The 19484-nt window shown below is 39.3% G+C and overlaps 1 protein-coding gene across 3 annotated transcripts in view; it reads right to left on the bottom strand.

The window, feature by feature from the left end:
- PRKCA (protein kinase C alpha) overlaps positions 1 to 19484 on the bottom strand; it is a 149383-nt gene that overhangs the window by 10281 nt on the left and 119618 nt on the right. For 2 of the 3 annotated variants that reach the window (XM_086624296.1, XM_086624295.1), the window contains 5 exons: positions 10240 to 10383; positions 9309 to 9482; positions 6860 to 6951; positions 5166 to 5228; positions 4495 to 4633 (listed from right to left, as the gene is read on the bottom strand). In XM_086624296.1, coding sequence (XP_086480422.1) covers positions 4495 to 4633; positions 5166 to 5228; positions 6860 to 6951; positions 9309 to 9482; positions 10240 to 10383 — 612 coding nt within the window. Of the gene's footprint in view, positions 1 to 4494; positions 4634 to 5165; positions 5229 to 6859; positions 6952 to 9308; positions 9483 to 10239; positions 10384 to 15889; positions 15914 to 19484 lie in introns of all 3 variants that reach the window. The other variant, XM_086624297.1, reaches the window with a different exon arrangement.

Here is a 19484-nt window from a genome sequence, read left to right as displayed (position 1 = left end):
TTCAGAAGGTCATTAATTTATAGGGGCAGAACATTTTGTACAGTAAGTGCGCTTCACGTAAGTCGTTTTGGTACAAACAGTTTATTTCAAGTAGCAAATGAGAAAAAGACGGATCGATAGCACTGAGAAAGAAACTGCTGCTACATTGTCATGGTTCTCAACCTGGCAGTCAGATCTGTCCAGGAGACCACAGCCTACTTCTCTTCCTATTGTGAAGGAGTTTGATGGGACTACTGACAAGAGGAAACCTTTTAAATATGGCAATGCAAAGTCATAAAATGAAAGGTAAAACAAAGCACAGGCTCAGTGAGGCTGTTTGTTTATCCAGCAAGAGGTGAGGGAAGATTGGGTTGTTCTCTAAATAGCATTCATCAGCAAATGTAATCTGCTCCAATTAAGTCTGCCTTTGTGAGAGAATATCAAGCAGAATCATCAAGAAAGACAGAATTAACATGAAAAAAGCTCTCACGTTTAACCTAACATATGGTCAGAGACACTAAAACTTTTGTCTGATGTCACTGGATAAAATATTTATTTGATGCCACATGTCAAGATCAGCAGAGGCATTAGACGAAGAGACCAGTGCCCCCTCCGAGCTGGCACACACCCCCCTTGCCTGAACCAGTCGCATGACGGAAGAGTGGGATTTGAGAAATAACTATGGATATCAAGTTCCACTGGGACTGGAAAGGTCCCGTTGTAGAAAAGTCCCACTGCAAATGCAATGAAAACACTTTTTTCATGGCACCTATTGCAATGCAGGAAGAGGTGGTACTGTACACGGTCTGCTGCTGTACACTGGAGGTTTTTTTTCCTTTAATCCTAATTAAATATATCCAATTTGAATCACTAGCTTAATCCTGGTAAGGATGTGATGCAAGTGAAACACAGAAAAGCCACCAGCCACGTTCATTCACCAACCTGTGTGTCATGCACGGAAACCAACGGTTATGCTCATAATGTTGGGAGCTATTCAAAGCATTAACTGGAAAATGTAAACGAGAGGAAAGAACGCTCACTTCAAGGAAGGAATTACACGTGGGAGGAAGCAGATGAGTTTTCAATCTACAGTCAAACAGGCATTGGTACAAAGTCAGCAAGTTTTAAAGGTTGTATTTTCAGTAGTTCCCTCCTCCTCATGCAGAAACCGGCATGTGTTACCCACCAGCTGCTGCACTCTAAGCCAGCACTGGCTGCCTTGCAGCAGCTGCCACAATAACCCTCCTGCATGTACAAATTTTGGTATCTTTTAGAATAACTCAGGGTGTATTAACATGACCTCCTGTCTCACCGCAGCGTGCAGAGCAGACCCATAGAGCAGTAAGGGCGTCCATGGGCCTGGGAATGAAGACCTGTGCCCTCCTCTAGCTGTGATCTCTGCTTCCTACAGCCCAGGGAGGAGCAGAAAGTTGATAGGACCTTCCCTACTCCTCCTTCTCCATCATTAATTTAAACGATTGCCTTTTTCATCTCCTTTTGCATTTCACATGTCCCATTTTCCCTACCTACTACTATATTTTAAGAGCTCTGCCTTTTCAGGTGCTGTGGATTTGAGAGCTCAGGAGGAATTTCTCTCATCAAGCCAAACTGGCAGAGCAATATTGATTATTTTTTAATTTTTTTTTTCTTTTTCTTTTTGCCTCCAAGGAAGGCACGGTTAAGAGCAGGACACAGAGATTAATACCAGCAATTTGTGGAATCTTTAGAATATTGCAGCTTGCAGCTGGTAGCTGGTCGGGATGAAAAGATTATATCTCAGAGGCAAGAGAGAGTCTTTTGTGAACAAGTCTTATGTCTACTCAAAAAGTTTAAACTAAATTATTAAAAGAAAGAAATATTACTAGCACAAGAAACAGTAAAATGTACACTTTCAAACTTTTGTAATACCCATTAGCTTCCCATAATCCTGGCAAATGCAAGGTTAGAACTTAAGGTTTTGTGGTTATTAGATGAAGGAGAAAGGGAACAGAGTTTCTAATTTAAATTTTTTTGCTGTTGCAGGGATGCTGATGGTGGGGTTCACCACTGCACCGCAGGCAGCGGGCTGTGCTGGCAGAATCCCTTCTGCTAATCCTGTTGACATCCATCTCCTTCTGTCTCTCTTGACAGGTCAAGGAAATATAAAATATTAACTGATTTCATGGCTATTTTACCACTCTGACCATAAATATTTAAGTTCAGCACATCAATAAATATTCTTTACTAGATAACCACTTTCTGCCTGAGAGAAGTGGTCACACCTGGGATTCTACCAGTTTAACCGCTACATGTTTCTCAAATTGCACAGGATAAAAAAAATTCAATATTAATTCCAGTGTGTTATACACATAAGTAATAACAAATGCTAACTTTCCCAGTCATTAGAAAAGGAAAGCATTATTTTACAGTACACTACAGCGTGTGAGTCCACTTCACTGAACGCGGCACCATATACCTCTGCGTTTCTGTCTGGAGGTTGTACGTGTGAAGGCAGCTGAGATGTCCCTGTATGGTCCTTCCAGCCGTGGGTAGGTCATGCACAGACAGCGTGGGCTCCTTCAGGCCCCACTACAGTCAGAATTCTATTTCCCAAATACTGATGAAAAGAGCTAATTCTCTGTGTTTGAGTGCCACATGCTCGCAGGACTACTCTACTCTAGATAACTTCAACAGTTTATTTAGATTTAGCTCGTTTACCTCCCCCCATCAGGGAATGGTACCGTGCAAATGCATCCTCATTATATTCACTTATAAATTTTAGCCCATGGAAACACGTTGAAATGCTCCTGCAAGCAAAACATGAACCTTACTTTGAAGTTTACCACAGACCTAGTTAGCAATTTGTCAGTCACAATAATGTCTTTGGAAACTAAAGAAAATCAGCCAAATGAAAAAAAAAAATCTGTTTGAAAGATAATAGAAAGACTAATTTCCTCCCAGATACTGAATGTTTTGGTAATAGATTTATTCCTTTATATGAAATTTCCAAATAAAGTAAAAGAAATCATTCCAACACTGACCCATATTGAGCATTTTGGCACTGACAACACATTCTTTGGTATTAACTGGCACGAGACTATCGCCACAGCAAAGACACTTTTTAATTTGTAGTACTGGCTTCATTTATGTTTTGACAGGAGAAAATGAAATACTGCTCTGGTTGTTCTGATGTCCTGCTGCAAGCAACAGCAATTTGTGAAAAAACAAGCTTCCATAATACACAATATTTCACCCTGAAAGGCACGAATTAGCAACTGGTAAGAAACAAACTATTTTTCATTCCAATTTCACAGAGATGACAAAATTCACCTTAGACACTGATTTACTTGTCCATGTATTAGTCTCCCATATTCCAACAAACATTCAATTACAGCCAGAACTATTCCAGCCAGAGCTGCCTCTTGCCCAGCTCGCAGTGAACACTCAGTATCTTGGATCAGGATGCAGCCTCTTGCATTGAATTTGCAGCCAAACAAATCAAGACTTTTGAAAGCTCAGTATGCACAAACACCAGATTTTAATATTCATATATTTGAATCATCTCCAAATCACCACATGTGCTTGTTTTTAATGATTTATACCTAAACTACTGAAATACAAATCATATCCAGGCTAAAAATCTTAACTCTAAGCCTGTATCTATCACGGTGCTTTAAAGCAGAACTGTGTTTCTCACGATCAAATTTTCATTTTAGACCCACTGCAGTTAGGTTGGTGTTTGAGGGTGATTTTCAGTGGCTTGAATGCAGCACAGGTGCTGCCAAATCACAGAAAACTCAACGCAAATGATGGATTTATTATGTCAACTCCACCCAAGCCCTGGTCTTACAGCTTAGTTGAGGCTTCCAATGACTGGAGCTTTCCTGAGATCAAACACAGTAACTCATGACACCTGTCTACCATTGGTAAGTCAAGGCCTGGAAAAGACCACACTAGTTTTGCAGGGAGGTCAGTGAAAAGCTTCTGGACCTCTTGAGTCCCTTCCCAAAAATCAATGAGTGGTTTGCGATTTCCTGAAAATGTCAAACACACCTTTAAATATAGGTATTTTGGCAGCTGTGTGAACCTAGGGAGAAATACTTTACAGAAGCTATGTTTGCTCCCAATAAAATTTTTCCTGACCTCATCAACCACCTCAGCAACACCCATGAAGTCTCCATGAATTTACAAACCGAAGCACAAAGTTTAGTGTAACGTTTCCAGGCTACAAATTTAAAATCACAAGATGGTGATGCTGCTTTTTTAGTCTTTTGCTAGTGTGAACAAAACCTGAAGCACTAATCTCATAAAAAGCTAGTTTTTAAATCAACTAGATATTTTTTAAAATGGTGATGTCATAAATACAATGACAATATTGTATTTATTCACAAAGTTATTCAATATACCTGCAGAAGTATAAATGGTACCATCCACAGAGTATCCAGCTACAGCTATGAAAAGTTGGTGGTGTAATGTGTGTGTAGGGACAATTCTCATTTGTGAGACTAAAAGGTTCTTGAAATGGTAAATATTTACCTCTGGTGCAATGTAGTCTGGAGTGCCACAGAAGGTCCTGGTTGTTACTCCATTTAACATATGCTCTTTGCACATTCCAAAATCAGCAATTTTAATGTGTCCTTCTGAATCCAACATCACATTATCTAATTTCAGATCTCTATGAAGAATCACAGTGATTTAATGTTAATGTTTAGGGTCAACTAGGGCTACTTCTGAGTCGAGGTGAGGAATAGGTGTAGCTGTTTGGGGGGCAGAGGGGACAGAGGTGCACATGCACGGCAGTTCATGGTCTGGAGAGAGTTGGGCATCTCACTGCAGACACATAAGAATGACCATAAGCCCTGAAACTGGACAATTAATGAAGAGATAGCTGTATATGACCATGAGCACACTCACACTGAGACTTCTGAATAAGTAAAACTATCAGACATCACACAGGGACACATAAGATAATGTTTTACATTTTCGAAGGTTTTCATTTCAGTTGAGCAGAGCACAGATGTCAGAAAAGCTCAGGTAAAGCAGCAGCTTTGGTTTACAGCACACCAGCAACAACACAACAAAAAAGAACAGGACAGTGATTGCTTTTTTATAAAATGTTTTAAAAATGCACTGAAACGTTAAAGAAACTGATTTTTTTTTTTTTATTTTAAAAATAGTTGAGAAATTACTTGTCAGATTATACTCACCTATAAATAATCCCTCTGTTATGGAGAAAGAACAGCCCAACTGAGATCTCAGCTGCATAGAACCTGTATGAATAAAAGCCCAATAGATATCTTATCACCTCATAATTTCCTCTGACAAAATATTTTGAAAATGCAACATGGTAAAGAATGATAGTATAATAGCATATAAAGTATATAATATACAGTGTGCATGTATATATTAAAGTAAAAAAATATATATTACAGGCAGATGTTATAAAAGACACTTCAATTTGACTTTAACAGACACATTTTGGGTATTTGATGACAAAATAATGCAGAATTAAAAAAAAAATAATTGAAAATGTTCCTCTAGACCACAAAAAAATGGTGCAGCTGAAGGACAGCATTTTACTGCAGTGATCTGACTCTGCCTGCAAAGGTCATTATCTCTAATCACATACCAATGCTCAATGTACATTGCAATTCATATGGCAGGAAATAATTCGCAGAAATGGTACCCCTTTTTATAGGCTGTTAATGGATTAATTACATAAAGCTAATTAAAATGATTACCATATAAACTATAATTACTGGATGTAGTTAAAGGATATATAATATTGACGGATATTTGAAGCCAGTTGCTGTGGAACTGTGCAAACCTTATGCAAGAGGATTATTTAAAGATGAGATTAATTTTTAGGCCAGCATAAGGGAAAGGAAAGCTCAGCTCTGAAACACTTGATCAGAGGTGTTGGTGAATGTGTGTGCTGGAAGATGCTGCACAGGCGTAAGCTGTCATAAAGCACCAGTTCTCAACGGGTGTTGGCAAGTTACACGAGCTGGGAGTCAAGGATAATCTGACACCATCCAGTTTTTATTCAGCAAGTTGTCGAAATTTTGTTTTATATCTCAAATGCTTATATTTAGAAGGCCTTTCGTTTCGACGAGCCTTCATTATTTAAATTGAAATGAGAAATTATTTTAACTGAATTCTCAAAACAGTTGGTCACACTTGATTTTAAAGTTTCATTGGTAAATGATTTATGAAACACTAATGAATGATGATGGGATGTTATAAGCATGACTAAAATGGTACTGATGGATCTGTTCACATTTGAATACGCTACAGATCGTTATCAGCTTCTCACTGATATGCCAGATGTACAATTACCTAGAAGGGATCACGTATATAAACTATTTCTAATCATTTATTAAATCCTCACAAATGAAACTTCTACAAAAAAGGATAACAGAACTTCTTATAAACAATACATTGAATTTATCTTGTATACACTATAACTTATAACGCAATTTCGAGTCTCTTTCTGTTGCCTTTCCCTATAACATTAATTCAGACTGAAATGTTCTACTTGTTTTTTTTTTTTTTATATTCGCTTCTAAAAACAACACCAGAATACCAAGTATTCTTTAAAAATCTTTTAATTTCCCGTGTCCTTGTTTAAATTCTTGTCACTTTTAAAGTAGGCATTGCATGCCTTTGCTCGTGCTGTATTTTTGAACAAAAAGGCAGAGCTGCCTTTGGTCTATGTGTGCAAGCAACATTTTTAAAAGAAGCTTCTGGGCCTTAAAAACCACAATCAAAACAGGCCAGCCTAGGCTTCGTACTGAACCTGAGAAGATGTTACTAGAGAGTGTGATAAGGAAACCTAATACTCTTACAGTATAAAATTAAGATGATGATATGATTTAAATATAAAAACATGAACACTCACACTGCTTGTGGCTCCTTAAATTTTCCTACTTGCTGAATATGATACATGAGATCACCACCATTCACATACTCCATAACAAAATACAGACGGTCCTAGGATAAAGTATTAAAGATGCACATAAACACACTAGAGAAAATATTAGATATGCATTGATCAGCAAAAAAGTCACTAATATGTTATTATAAAGCTTTTAAGATTATTAGGACTGGTTGCACATTCTGGCAAAATTGATAGATCAGGAAATGGAGGTGGAAGGTTTTGTAAAACTCACAAGAGTAAATGATTGATGAGATCTGTCTAGATTTGCCAATTTTAGTGACATACTTTTATACATTATTTGTCTACAATAGAAACCAGGACACCATAATTATTCACATATAGTTCTGTCTGAAAAACTATCTGCAGTTATAACACGATCCAGACAGCGCAGAAGATGCATTAATAGTATTCCTCCCAATTATGGAAGACATAATTTTTGGCTTCCTCTGATTTTGTTTTAGTTATTTTGGAAAGAATCCTTATCCCGAAGTATTTGCAGAAAAGTTCTCATCCAATATTCTGATGGGAAAGAGACTCATTACAAAGATGCTCTAGTTCAACCTCTTTCCTCCTTCAGCATTGATTGAAAAAGAAAGTCTCCAATTGTTCAGTAACTAAGATTCCAGAACATCACCACACATTTAAAAGCTGGGACTTCCCAAGCTGGGTCCAACAGACAAGCCATGGGCAAAATGTTTAATTGGCCAGATCAGATTTATAAAATTTAGATGTTTGTATGAATTGTCTCATTGTAAAATCCATGGCAACAGAAGCCTGCAGCTAAAAGCACTAACAAAAAATAACAAATTTTTCCTACGGTCACACAGTTGATGCCTTTTCTTCTCCTTAGTATACAATTTCTCCAATACAATATACAACCTCCAAAATATCTCACAGCACCAAGTGCAAACTACTCAACTCTTAGGAGAACATTAAGTAAACTAGACAAGGGTGTTAATGATTTATCTGGGCCTTTATGTAGGTCCATTGCTCTCATACATGATAAACAAAAAAAAATTATGCTGGAAATACTGAAAACTCCAACTTTTCCCTTCATTCCCCTTAGCAAGAAAACACCAGACATTTGTACTTTTAAGATTTTACATTTAAAATGCATTTGCTCAAAAGAAAGATAAGACTAAACAAAGTGGTTTTTCATTTACTGGCGACACTGAGCTTTTTGGTTACTAATGAAGTTATATAAAGAATTAGAGGCAGCCACAAGTCTATTTCTCACTAGGAGCTCTCTTATTTTATTACAACTATCTTCATATTATAAGTAGGGGCAGGAAAAATATTTTAGAGAGCAAGAATTACCAAGTGCAATAGTTCTCAGATTAACATTTTATTGTGATTAATTATGCCTGCAAATCTGTTGCATTCAGGCCATTTGCTGCTCAGAGATTTGTAGACATTAAACAGAGTTTGAAAATGCCTCTAACACAGACAATTGTGCTATGAAATGGTGACGGGATGACGTGGCTTGTTTGGGGAATATTGCAACGTTATTTCTTCAAACTGCCTGCCCGTTGTTTGTTCGTTTGTTTGTAAATTAAACACCATCAACAATGTAAGAGGTAAAAGACAGGGAACAGCCAAGTGGAAAAACACCAACTATGTCCTTTCGTCACCCCCTTAAGCTACAACCCAGCCCTGGGGCACTCGTTCAAGGCCATTGTCATAGGGTGGCTACAAGGTGAGGGAAGGAGAGCCTTGATTTCTCGCCACTAAAGACCTCTACCCAGCTGGGAAAATTTGGAGCCAGGTCACTAGTGCCAGGGTACATCCATGCCCACTCCGAAAACCAAAAGCACACGGAGCACCACCTGTCCACCCCGCAGCTGTCCATGTCATCCAACAGAGCGGTACGGTGCCGCTGGATCGTCACATCCCTCCTGTGATTTGTCTCTGGGAGATGTTTAATGTGATGGGGAAATGTCCACTTCACATATTTATAAGGAAGGAAGAAAAAACCTGCAATGCTTTCCTCTGTGCCAGGAGTGTCAGAAAACTAAATTAAATCCATCAACATTGATTCATGACTAATCACCTCGCGATATAATAGCAGCCATTAAGACTTTTCAAGTACTATCCTCAGATCCTTAAAAGTATTTAGGAACTTCTGGGAATCTGGGCTTAAGGCCCCGAGTTAGCAAAGCACATATTATTAAATTTATGAATTGTCACACTGGTCTGCTTGAATTACTGTATGAAGAAAAATCTTTAAACCTCCGTTTTATGTTTAAAATACAAGGGGTAATTACATGTGGTATCTCTTTCTTCACCACTTTCTATGCATGGAAGCTATGATACATAGGTTGGATGATAATAAATGTTACAGAACTGATAAAATCCATGATCATATAATGTGGAAAACATCTGGGTGCCAAGAAAAACTGAGCTCACGTACAACTGTTTGGAAACAAGAGTGAAGCTGTGTCAGGAATGGTGGTTTATCTTGCAACGCCAGGACTCGTTTTTCAACCATTGTACATTCAACATCATCATCCTGAATCACCACATCTTTTTTCAGTATTTTGATTGCATAGAGCTCCTCTGTCCCCTTCCTGTCTGCCAGCATCACCTGCACAAAGAGAAACAACAGGGTGAAAAAACTTCCTACCTGCCAAGGAGGGAAGGTGACTCATCTGTCCGAAGATTTGTATAGATGGCAATCCAGCTTTTGCTTTTATTGGTGTAGACTAACTTGATCAAAACTCCAAAAATATCATCATTACTCACCCACTGCAATGAGTTGTACCAGTCGCTTCAGAGAAAGCCTGTGCCCAAACCCTCTGGTTAATCGCAGGCACATTGCCAAAGGGCTGATAAAATGTTAAGTCCCAGGAGACTTCTTCAGTAAAGGGCACTTTATCACGTAAGTGGTTGTTCAAACAGACAGAAAAACAGCAGTCCCTTCTTTCGACTAAAAGATTTCAAATATATATACTCTATTCCTGTTTTTTCCCCAATATTCAGCCTTACCAATGTGGGTGACTTCCAGAACTGGCAGATTGACCTAGGTAAGTAAAGCCATAAAAGTAGCCTTAATATCCTTGAAATTGCCACGAATTGAGGATCTATAAGTCAGTAACTGTTTCTTACATTCTGCCCAACAGTCTGAGGGCTTTTTTTTATTTTTATTTTTTCAAGAAAACTATCAATCACGACTGAAGCCTGCTAGTCCTTAGGGAATCGCCCTACTCCATGTGAAGAAATCCTCCCTCAAAAACACACATCCTTTTGACTCTGCTTCTTAGGGAATTATTTATTCATTCTTCCTCAAGAAAAAAAAAAAAAAGGAAAAGAATTCAAGTGGAATAGTTACCAAGAAGTCCTACCTTCCCGAAGCTTCCCTTTCCAAGAACCATGAGAAAGTTGAAATCTGTCAGCTTCACCCTGTCCAGATTGTTGGATGGCACACTTGAGTTCTTGTCTTCTGTTGGAGTAATGACTTTGTTACCAGCTGGCCCAAGTTTGGCTTTCTGAAGAACACACGCACACATACACACACAAAAATAGGAAAGTAAGAAGAGCAGCCTGTATCCTTGGCAGAATGGATCACTGGGTGAAGGTCAAAATTGGAGATGACCATATCTGAAGTGGCATTCCCAGGAGAAAGGCTCCATAACAAAATTTGCACAGACACAACTTCGAAGACTCATTCCAGCAATACTTTGGTATTATTGAGTGAATTAAAGTGGAAAACTATGTTCATGTACAACCAGATAAAAGCGGATATCTGGTTAGAAGAGCAAAACCAAAGCAAAAACCAAAGCCAAAGAAAAAAAAATCACTTATTTACATGCCAAAAGCAGGTTTATCTGATGTTTTTGTTTTGAAATACGAAAAATGCTTTTCAAAAATATCATGCTGTAATCTACATAGAGTATTTTAGGATATAAACATTCTCTTCAATACATTCTCTTTTAAAATGTAATTCTTAAAGTCACTGCATAGCAAGAGTTAGGAAATCTTTGACATGCATTAAGAAAAATAACCTACATTAAAAGAAAACCCAGAACACATGACAACTAATGCAGATGAACATGGCCACTTTCAAACTAGAAATACAATCAACTTTGATTTTCAATCAAGTGTTGATCTGGAAAAGGGAGGAAGGGAAATACTACATACAAAGGCTCTGCCTTGGCAAGACAGTCTGGTTTGCAGAAGGTTGCAACTCTCAATATTTCATATGACAGACCATATAATCGCTCAAGTAAGTTGCATTTCAAATCTCAAAAGTTAATAGAAGAGAAAAAAGTAAGACTCACCGAAAGATAATGCAGGCTACAAAATAATATCCCTCTTTTTCTCATAATAATCCCATATACCAGCAGAAGCAAAGCCAAGAAGGTTTAATAATACTTTGGGCTATAAGTGCTTTCCTCCCCATCTATCTAGTGTGTCGGGCTGGTAAATAACCTCTAACATGGTTAATTTACTTTGTGCCATTGACATATGCTTGACATTTAAGGATAACGAATTTTCTCCCTGCACCGCAAGAGGACAGTATTTGCATATTATCACTGTTCTACAGATAGAGAAAATTCTAGAAATGAACGTTTACTCAAAGTCACACAATAGATCACCTGAAAAGCCTGGCATGTACCTTTGGCAGCCTCACTGGCAACTTGAAGATACAAATTTTACCCTCCCCAGACAAGTTTAAAGCTGTGAGATTGAAAGGGACGACTCAATTCATAGACTCCAGCCCTCTAGTACTGCAGGCAGTAATGTCAAGTAATCCTCTGAGAAAATAACCACACGTCTCTTGAAAAGCATATTGAGATTGGATGACTCTTCCTGCAACTTCATAAATGCAGAAAGTCTCCCACCCTGCCACGAAGATATGAATTTTGGCAGTTTTGGTATCTTTTTTTTTTTTTTTTACTGTAATACAGTGTAAAACGTGGTATTTCTTCCACTGCTATTATTACTTGTGTGCATGAAAGCAGCACTTGGAGATGTTAATCAGGATCATGTGCTGTGCAAATGTTTAGGAAGAGCCAGTCCTGGGTGTCAGCCTAAGTCCCTGAGTCTGCAAGGGATGGCCCCTCGGCAGATCCGGCTGCTGGGACAAATCCAGTGTCTGTAACGGAGCTCTTTGTCAGGACAAAGCTCCTTTCAAGACCACAATACCAGACTGAGCCATAAGCAAAACAAGTAAAAAAAGAAAAATCCTAATATCCTTTATTTGTACAAGATGAAGATATGGTTTAAAGGAGCAGCTTTGCTGGTCATGTCTTTGTGATGCTCTCGCATGTGGGATCTCAGATAAAAAATCCTGCTTTTGTGATACGAGAAGCAATTTCAACATCTGCCTTTTCACCAAGTAAGGGAGATCCAAATCAGGCACTGAATGGAAAACACTAGTTTTATTTCTTATATTTTAAACCCACTGGGTAGGTTGTCAGCAGCCTGTTTGAAAAATGCATCATTCAAAAGAACAAATTTTGTCCCAAGGCAGTTTGCTGCTGCGGGTACAAAGCTGCCGTCGAGGCAGGAGCGCTGCCTGCAGCGCTGCGATCCCGGCTCGGGGGTGAACAGCACTCTTCCAAAAGAAGAAGAGTGGCAGGTCCATCAGGAGGTTCCAGTGCTCCCCGCCGGCTCCCAGAGCCGAACGCACCGCTCTCGCTCGGACCAAACACACGCGAGATGAAATCGTCAGGATCTGTAGGTGGCACCTTAAAATAATCCCAGAGAACCACGCCAGGGCCTCGCTGCACCCTCGCAGATTCAACGAGTTCCAGAGACACGCTCTACTGCCCTTTTCAATCTTTTTGAAATTCCATGTCGCTCTCAATTTGATAATTTCTTTTCTCATATGGTAGGTTTTTAAGGAGAACATCCAGTGCCTCCTGTTCGGCCAGGTGGGCTCCCGTGCTATCTGCTCCAGGTGGATGGCTCCAGGCAGGAGCTGACCGGACTGCCTGACAATCCCCGTTATCTCATCCCTAGTGCTGAGCCATCTCGATGCACTCACCCCTACACGGGTAAGTGTAAACAGAGAACCTTGTTGCAAACCACGTGCAAGCAAAGCTGGGAACAGGGCGTCCACGAAATGCTGGAGAACGACCATGCTGACTCAATGAAGGCACACGGACCCAAGCGGAATGGCCTAATGACCTTATTAAATTATCACAACCTTATCAAAGGTCCAGGTTTCCCCCCAGCTAGGCCACTGACCGTTTGTTTGTGAGCATGCCTGAACAAGTTTCTCATATTTAGCCCACGAATTCCATGACTGCTTTTTGGCTTAAGGTCCTAGTGAAAATATAGTGGGAATCTCAATGCTGGCAAACGTGTACTGGGAGGAAAAAAAGAAAAAGAAACTATAATAATCCAAACCAAAACATTTCACAGATGATCCATTAAGAGCTTCCTAAAATACTACTGCAACATGTTTCAGCTATGACTTAGCCTCAGGCATATCATTTTGTCTTCTTTTTAGTACTACTTAAAAAAATTTCCAGAGCTACTGGAACAAAATTAGGCTATAGGCATGGAAATAAAACTACATAAACATGGTCAAGCCATTACAGATGCTACCTGTGCCACCAGATTTTTGATGGGACAGTAGGCCATCTTTATGAAATAAACCCTGAAAGATCTAGTATTTATGACCTGTCTTTGAAAATTAGCTGCTGTGTATATTCCATGTTACTCAATTAATCTTGAAGTACAAACCTAAACCAAAACATCTCTTATAAGCTTCATGGAAGTTTCTAGTCACGACTCATCACTAATAATTGATGTTGATGGATTTAAGCAAAGCCTTTAACCTTGTCCTTTTATTACAGAACTTAACCCAGAATATGGGGCAAGACAAAAGTATTTCAGCAACTCAACTAATGATTTCTGGTTATGACTAAAGGATTAGGAAAATGTCTTCAAATATCAAAATTGCTTTACATTAAATGACAGAAAAATCTACAAAGTGAGGTGAATGTCGCACCTTATTGCAAGCAATGGGTGAAGATACAGAGAAATAAGCATTTGCTTACAAGATTGAGTAAAGATTTGGAGAAAAACATCTGAAATGTGCTGGGCTCAGTGTGCATGTGGAGAAAACCTCATCCACCCATATGCTGTGGCCATTTCTGCAGAGTTTCTGGCATCTGAGTGGGCTTTCATCTCACCCTCTGGTTGAATATTTAGCTGGCTGTGCCCATTGGAGTTGTTTAATAACATTATACATAAGGTGATGACTTGTAAACTTTCCTCACATTGTAAACTTTCTTCACACAGCAATGTTAATTTCCTGCCATGGCCCACATGGGAAATAACTTGCTGAACAGATATTTCGCTAGAAAAACATTTTTCCTCAGCTTTTTGAATACCTGAACATGTGGGATATTGGTTTTTCACATGAAGAACAAGTTCTGTATTTCAGATACTTCAGATAGGGAACTACAAACTAAAACTACTGTTACAATACAGCCAAGGAGAGGAGCACAATAAAAATAAATACACTAGAGAAAAATGCACTACTGATGCATTTTGATTTGCATAAATGAAATGTAAAAGCACACACTATCACCTTCACCTTCACTTCTGCATCCAGGATTTCCCATGGTGAATAGCTTTACCATTTATTAGAAGGGAAGAAAATCTGTTTTGTTAAGGCCAACTTAAGCACTAAAAATAGGACAGACATTGGATAGAAGCAATTTCCAGAGCTCCTAGGAATGCTGTTTCAACAACAGGACTAACCACAGAGGAATAAGGAGATCCAGGGCTCTCTTGGATAGATAAACAGTGTGTAAGGAGGGTAATTGGTGATGTAGAGCTTTACACATGCACAAAATTGAAGAGTAGGGCATTGGATGCGAGATGCATACACAGATCAAGGCACCCAGATGTGGTACCACAGACAGATGTCTTGTTTCCCAAAGCTGACAATGTTAAATGGTATCCAGATCTCCCTGGATCTTGCACAGACTCGTCACTTTCTCTTCAAGCTCTGGCTTTATAAACAGCCCAAAAAATGTATTTTCTTAGGTGTTTATCTAAACAAACTCAGTTTCTTGACAAGGAGCAGGTTTTCCTACAGTTGGATACAGCTCGAAAAAAAGGAACAATATGGAAAACACCTGGAGCAGAGAGAGGTAGATCTGAAAGGAAGAAGAGGTAACCAGAATCACAGCCTACTGGTTGCTGTTGTAGAGGAAAGTATATTTCATTAAAAGCAGGTCTAATAGATTTACTTATTGTATTGATTTTATACATTAGGGTTTGGTTTTTTTTCACAATAGCAGGGATGCCTTAACCTGCTTAAAATTCCACAAACTCTTTTACAATGCAGAACTACTTCTATTCAGATTAGTTTAATGTAGGGTCCAATGACTGATAATACTCATAAATCTTCTTTTATCAGTTGTAGAGGCAGAGCACAAAAATGGGTATCCTAATTTCTGTGTATCCACAGCCAGCTAGAGTATAGTGAGCGTATCTCATAAGGTCAAGAACAGGAAACGTTTTAACGTGCTCTCACCGAGCTCTACCATGAGTTTTATATTTGATACGCCTTGAACATCACAGAGAGAAAAATGTTGTGCAATCAACACACTCTTCCAGATTCCTGGAACAAAACCAGTTTTCCAACTACAGAAGGGACATAAATTCAAATGATTCATTAACAAAATACTGAAAAAGAGCAATGATATTTTGCCTCTACCTAGCACGACTAAATTTGAAAAAAGAAGAATCCTACTTGAATCTCTCTTTATTTTTTATGGATATTAAAACTTGTGGAAGTTGAAGATGGCACTCCAGGCCCTGGATTAATTTTCAATTTACATTCAGACTGCTTGGCTTAATATCTTTAATAAAAACACAATACTGTTACGATGAAGCCAGCTTGCAGCAAACAAACCAGGAAAACAGTATGTTAAAGATAAATTAGTTTGCACTGGTAGCAGAACAGTTAATCTTAAAAGAAAACAAGACATGCACATCATCTTACTTCCTCTGGTTTGGACGCACCTTATCTCGGCCAGTTCTTTTACCCTGAAACCACAGGTGAGACATACTTTTTATATTCAGCCCAGACACGCTTCTTCACGGAGTGTCACTGAAGTTACAGGGTGTTACACAGGACAGCCTCTTGGAATTTGGGATGTGCTTTTTGGAACAAATATCTCAGGTTTTGCAGTAAAAAGGTATTCAATTTATTTTTCATCTAAGTGTATCTGTTTTTTTAATTAGATATGGAAAAAAAAAATCCTTCTCCAAGGATTCTACACAATTCACATTCCTACCCTCAGTCTCTTTAGGGCAATGAGCTACATATCACGATGTTAGTGCTTTAACACCTTCTATCCCTCATCTTCATCATTTCTCTTCTGCTGCTGTTTGCAACATTCAGCTCAGTCAGACTGGGTGTGTTCCCCTACGGAAAACCAACACTGGGTTCCAAAACTGCCCAAACTTGCTGCCCCACCCCGCCACCCCGCAAGCACAGCTCCAGAAGGGAGAACCCCACAAAAAAGATTGGAGCCAACAAAAGGCCTGGCGACGCGCAGTTCACTAGAGGATGTATGTCTCAGTTGTCACGGCAACTGGCTCTTAGCAAGTTCACAGATGCCCAGCGGGGAGATCTAACTGGTAACAAATTTTCAAGAGGAGAAAGTGATAAAAGGAAAAAAAAACGTTTAACAACAAGGCTGAATTCCCATCGCGTGTGCAGCGGTACATACACACACAGCACATGCAACCCCTGTTTGGAAACAGCACGCTCGTCACCACCATTTCATCCGTCCCTTGTTGGCGCCGCTGCCGCTGCAGGCTTTATCTCATGGCCCAAGACTTTCTTGAGATCCACAGAGCAGGAGCGTCCTCTTGCCAGGATCAATCCCTCTGCAAACCTCTGAAAAAATCCCCGCTGCTCGCTCTACAACGAGTTTTCAACAGTTATTTGCTAGACCCCAACATGCTCTTCAAACGTCACCGGGTGATGGAACAAGGCATCTCACACCAACCCACCTTGTTCCTAATGTTTCTGTTCCTAATTTTAAGTTAACCCAAGGCCACAGCAGAGCTGCAGGAAACACTCTGCCTCTGCATATCGCTTAAAGAAATGGCAAAATGGGTGGTGAGAAGCAAGGAAAGGAATAATCTGAAAAGTAACATTCCAATTTTACTATTACAGCGTAGGAGGTTTTGGCTGAAAGTGTGAAATTAATGCTTAGTTTAGTCTGTCACTACCTGGACTCTACGCAAGAAGCATCAGAGCAGCTCAGACCTCAGACAAACCGTAAAAGAAGTCACTGACAGAACTGGCAAAAATCATATGAAGGATGAAAAAGAGAAACTGAAATAATTTATCAGAGTCTCAAGGAAGGACAAAAAGCCCTACTCAAGTTTCCAGTCGTGACAGCTCAGCAGGGATTTTGATCAACGGGTTGAGCCATTAGCAAGCCTTTAATAAAGTAAATAAATCCAATAAATTGCAAGTCAAAATCTGGAGGAAAAAACCTCTCATTCATCGAAATGTTCTCCATCATTGTGGCAGCTTGTTTCTTACATTATTGCACTTCCAACTCCATGTCATTATAGATGCTATGAGGGACTATCAATTTCCTAGTTTATGCAACTTAATTATCAGGATGCTGAGAATTTGAAATGAGAAGAGTCCATTTCTAAGCCCCAGGAAGACCTAATACTTCACCAGACTGAGTTTTAAGCTTAATACCATAACCTAATGCAAGCTTATAATTCATTAGCAGAGACTTTTGTAGTCATGGAAACAACACAGAAAAGAGAAAGTTAGAGCCTAAGCTCTGGGTGATGTAGCAGCCCAGCAGCTCTAACTGGAGAGGAGATGACACGAGCGTCACATCTTGGTCCAGCCTGAGCTCATGTCCTTGCAGTTGCAAGTCAATGGAGGGAAGGAACTTCCCTGGCCATTTTACCCTACAAAACACGTGCTGAGCAACCTGGGGAGGTGCTTTCACGTTAAATTTCCTGTGAAACAGAACAAAAGACACAGCCTCTGGCTCTTGTGCTTCTTTCTTGGCTTAACAAATGCTTATGAAGAGCGTGGACACACGTGGCTTTTTCCCATCCTACTGTGCATTCTCACTGATTCTTACTTGTTCCTTTCAAAAACAAATAACTAATGAACTAAATTCCAGAAATGTATTGCACTAATGAATGCACACGCACGTATTTATGCACATAGAAAGGAGCACACTTGGATCAGACTGCAGCAGACTGAAGATGTCTCCACGAGATGCTGCAAGTCAGGAAGATGCACCCGCACCAGGGAGATTCACTGTACCACGGATACTGCCAAGGATTCTCGTGGTTTACACAGGTGGTTTTTCAGCCACATATGAAAATTGGTGAAATTGCATTCTAGCAAAACTTCTTTGCAGCAAAGAGAACATCGAAAATGTGCAAATAAGCAGAAAGCTGCACTCGTTTATTTTCACGATGGCAATGTCACTATGGTGAACTACGACGTAACTGGTAAAAAATGCAATACATAAAAATGAAGTAAAATGCATTTTTACTTCAATAGTTAAAATAGTTGTAGAAAAAATAGCTAGAAAAATTTCTTATCATTCCATTGCTATTAAAAAGGCATGAAGGCAAAATGGGGAGCATGATAAAACTCTACCTGGGAGTTAAATATGAACTATTTGATGTTTTTGGTTTACTTTTCCCCTCATTTCCTCTCCTCTTCCCCTTAAAGTTGTGTCATATTTATCCTTTTGGTTAGTAACAGTAAATTTATTTAAAGGATTTGCCTGCAAAAAAAATTGTGCCATATGCGAAAAGGATTAAAAATGCCTTTTTGCAGAAAGCATGTCCAAGAACACAGGAAACCCACCCCTGAAGCCCACCCACATGCTGTGCTACTTTGCTCATCACAGAGGAACGATGATATCAGAGCGTCCATGAATTAATTTGAGTTCCAAATAACAGAAGAAAAAGCAGTGTGTCCCACAAAGAATTCTGGTTGACTAATAAAACCGAGTTATTTTGTCTAATCCTAGCCCGAGCTGTGTGTTTGGAAGTCATGCCTCCTGTAACACCTTGCAGGTTCACAAAATTCAGGAGATAATTCTACCCAGTGACTCAGAGATTTCCGTGGAGGTCCATCTCTCTCGCCGAGCACGTAAAGCCGAGCACGATGGAGGCACAAAGGAAGGTAATTACAGAAGTCACGAGGCGCCCAAAGGCAGAGCTGAACTGAGAATACAAAGGTGAGCAGAAGCAGTATTCGCTTTTACAGATGGAAATTATTCAATATTTTGATTAGAGGAAAAATTCCCATCGATGCCAATTGAAAATCTTGAATAAAGGGCTGTATGAAAAACGTTATACTTAATTTTATCAAAACAGCAGCTTAATTTAATGGGTTTGTATCTTTCTAAAGATATACATACAAACAGTTTGCATTATTTCATTTCTTTCAGGACTTTGGAGAGGCAGTTCTCGCTCTGGGAGCTATTCTGCGTTCTTTACTGACCCCTTCTGGTTTCTAACTCCGAGGAGAAATTACTTTCTCAAGCTCAACATTACGTTTAACGGATATTTACTTAGGATAAAGGCAATAAAAAAATCCTAAAGG

Source organism: Tauraco erythrolophus, chromosome 20 (genome assembly GCF_009769465.1).
Source record: "Tauraco erythrolophus isolate bTauEry1 chromosome 20, bTauEry1.pri, whole genome shotgun sequence".
Lineage (NCBI taxonomy): Eukaryota > Metazoa > Chordata > Aves > Musophagiformes > Musophagidae > Tauraco > Tauraco erythrolophus.
The sequence above is the reverse complement of the archived record's forward strand: the minus strand, read 5'-3'. Positions and strand labels throughout refer to the sequence as shown.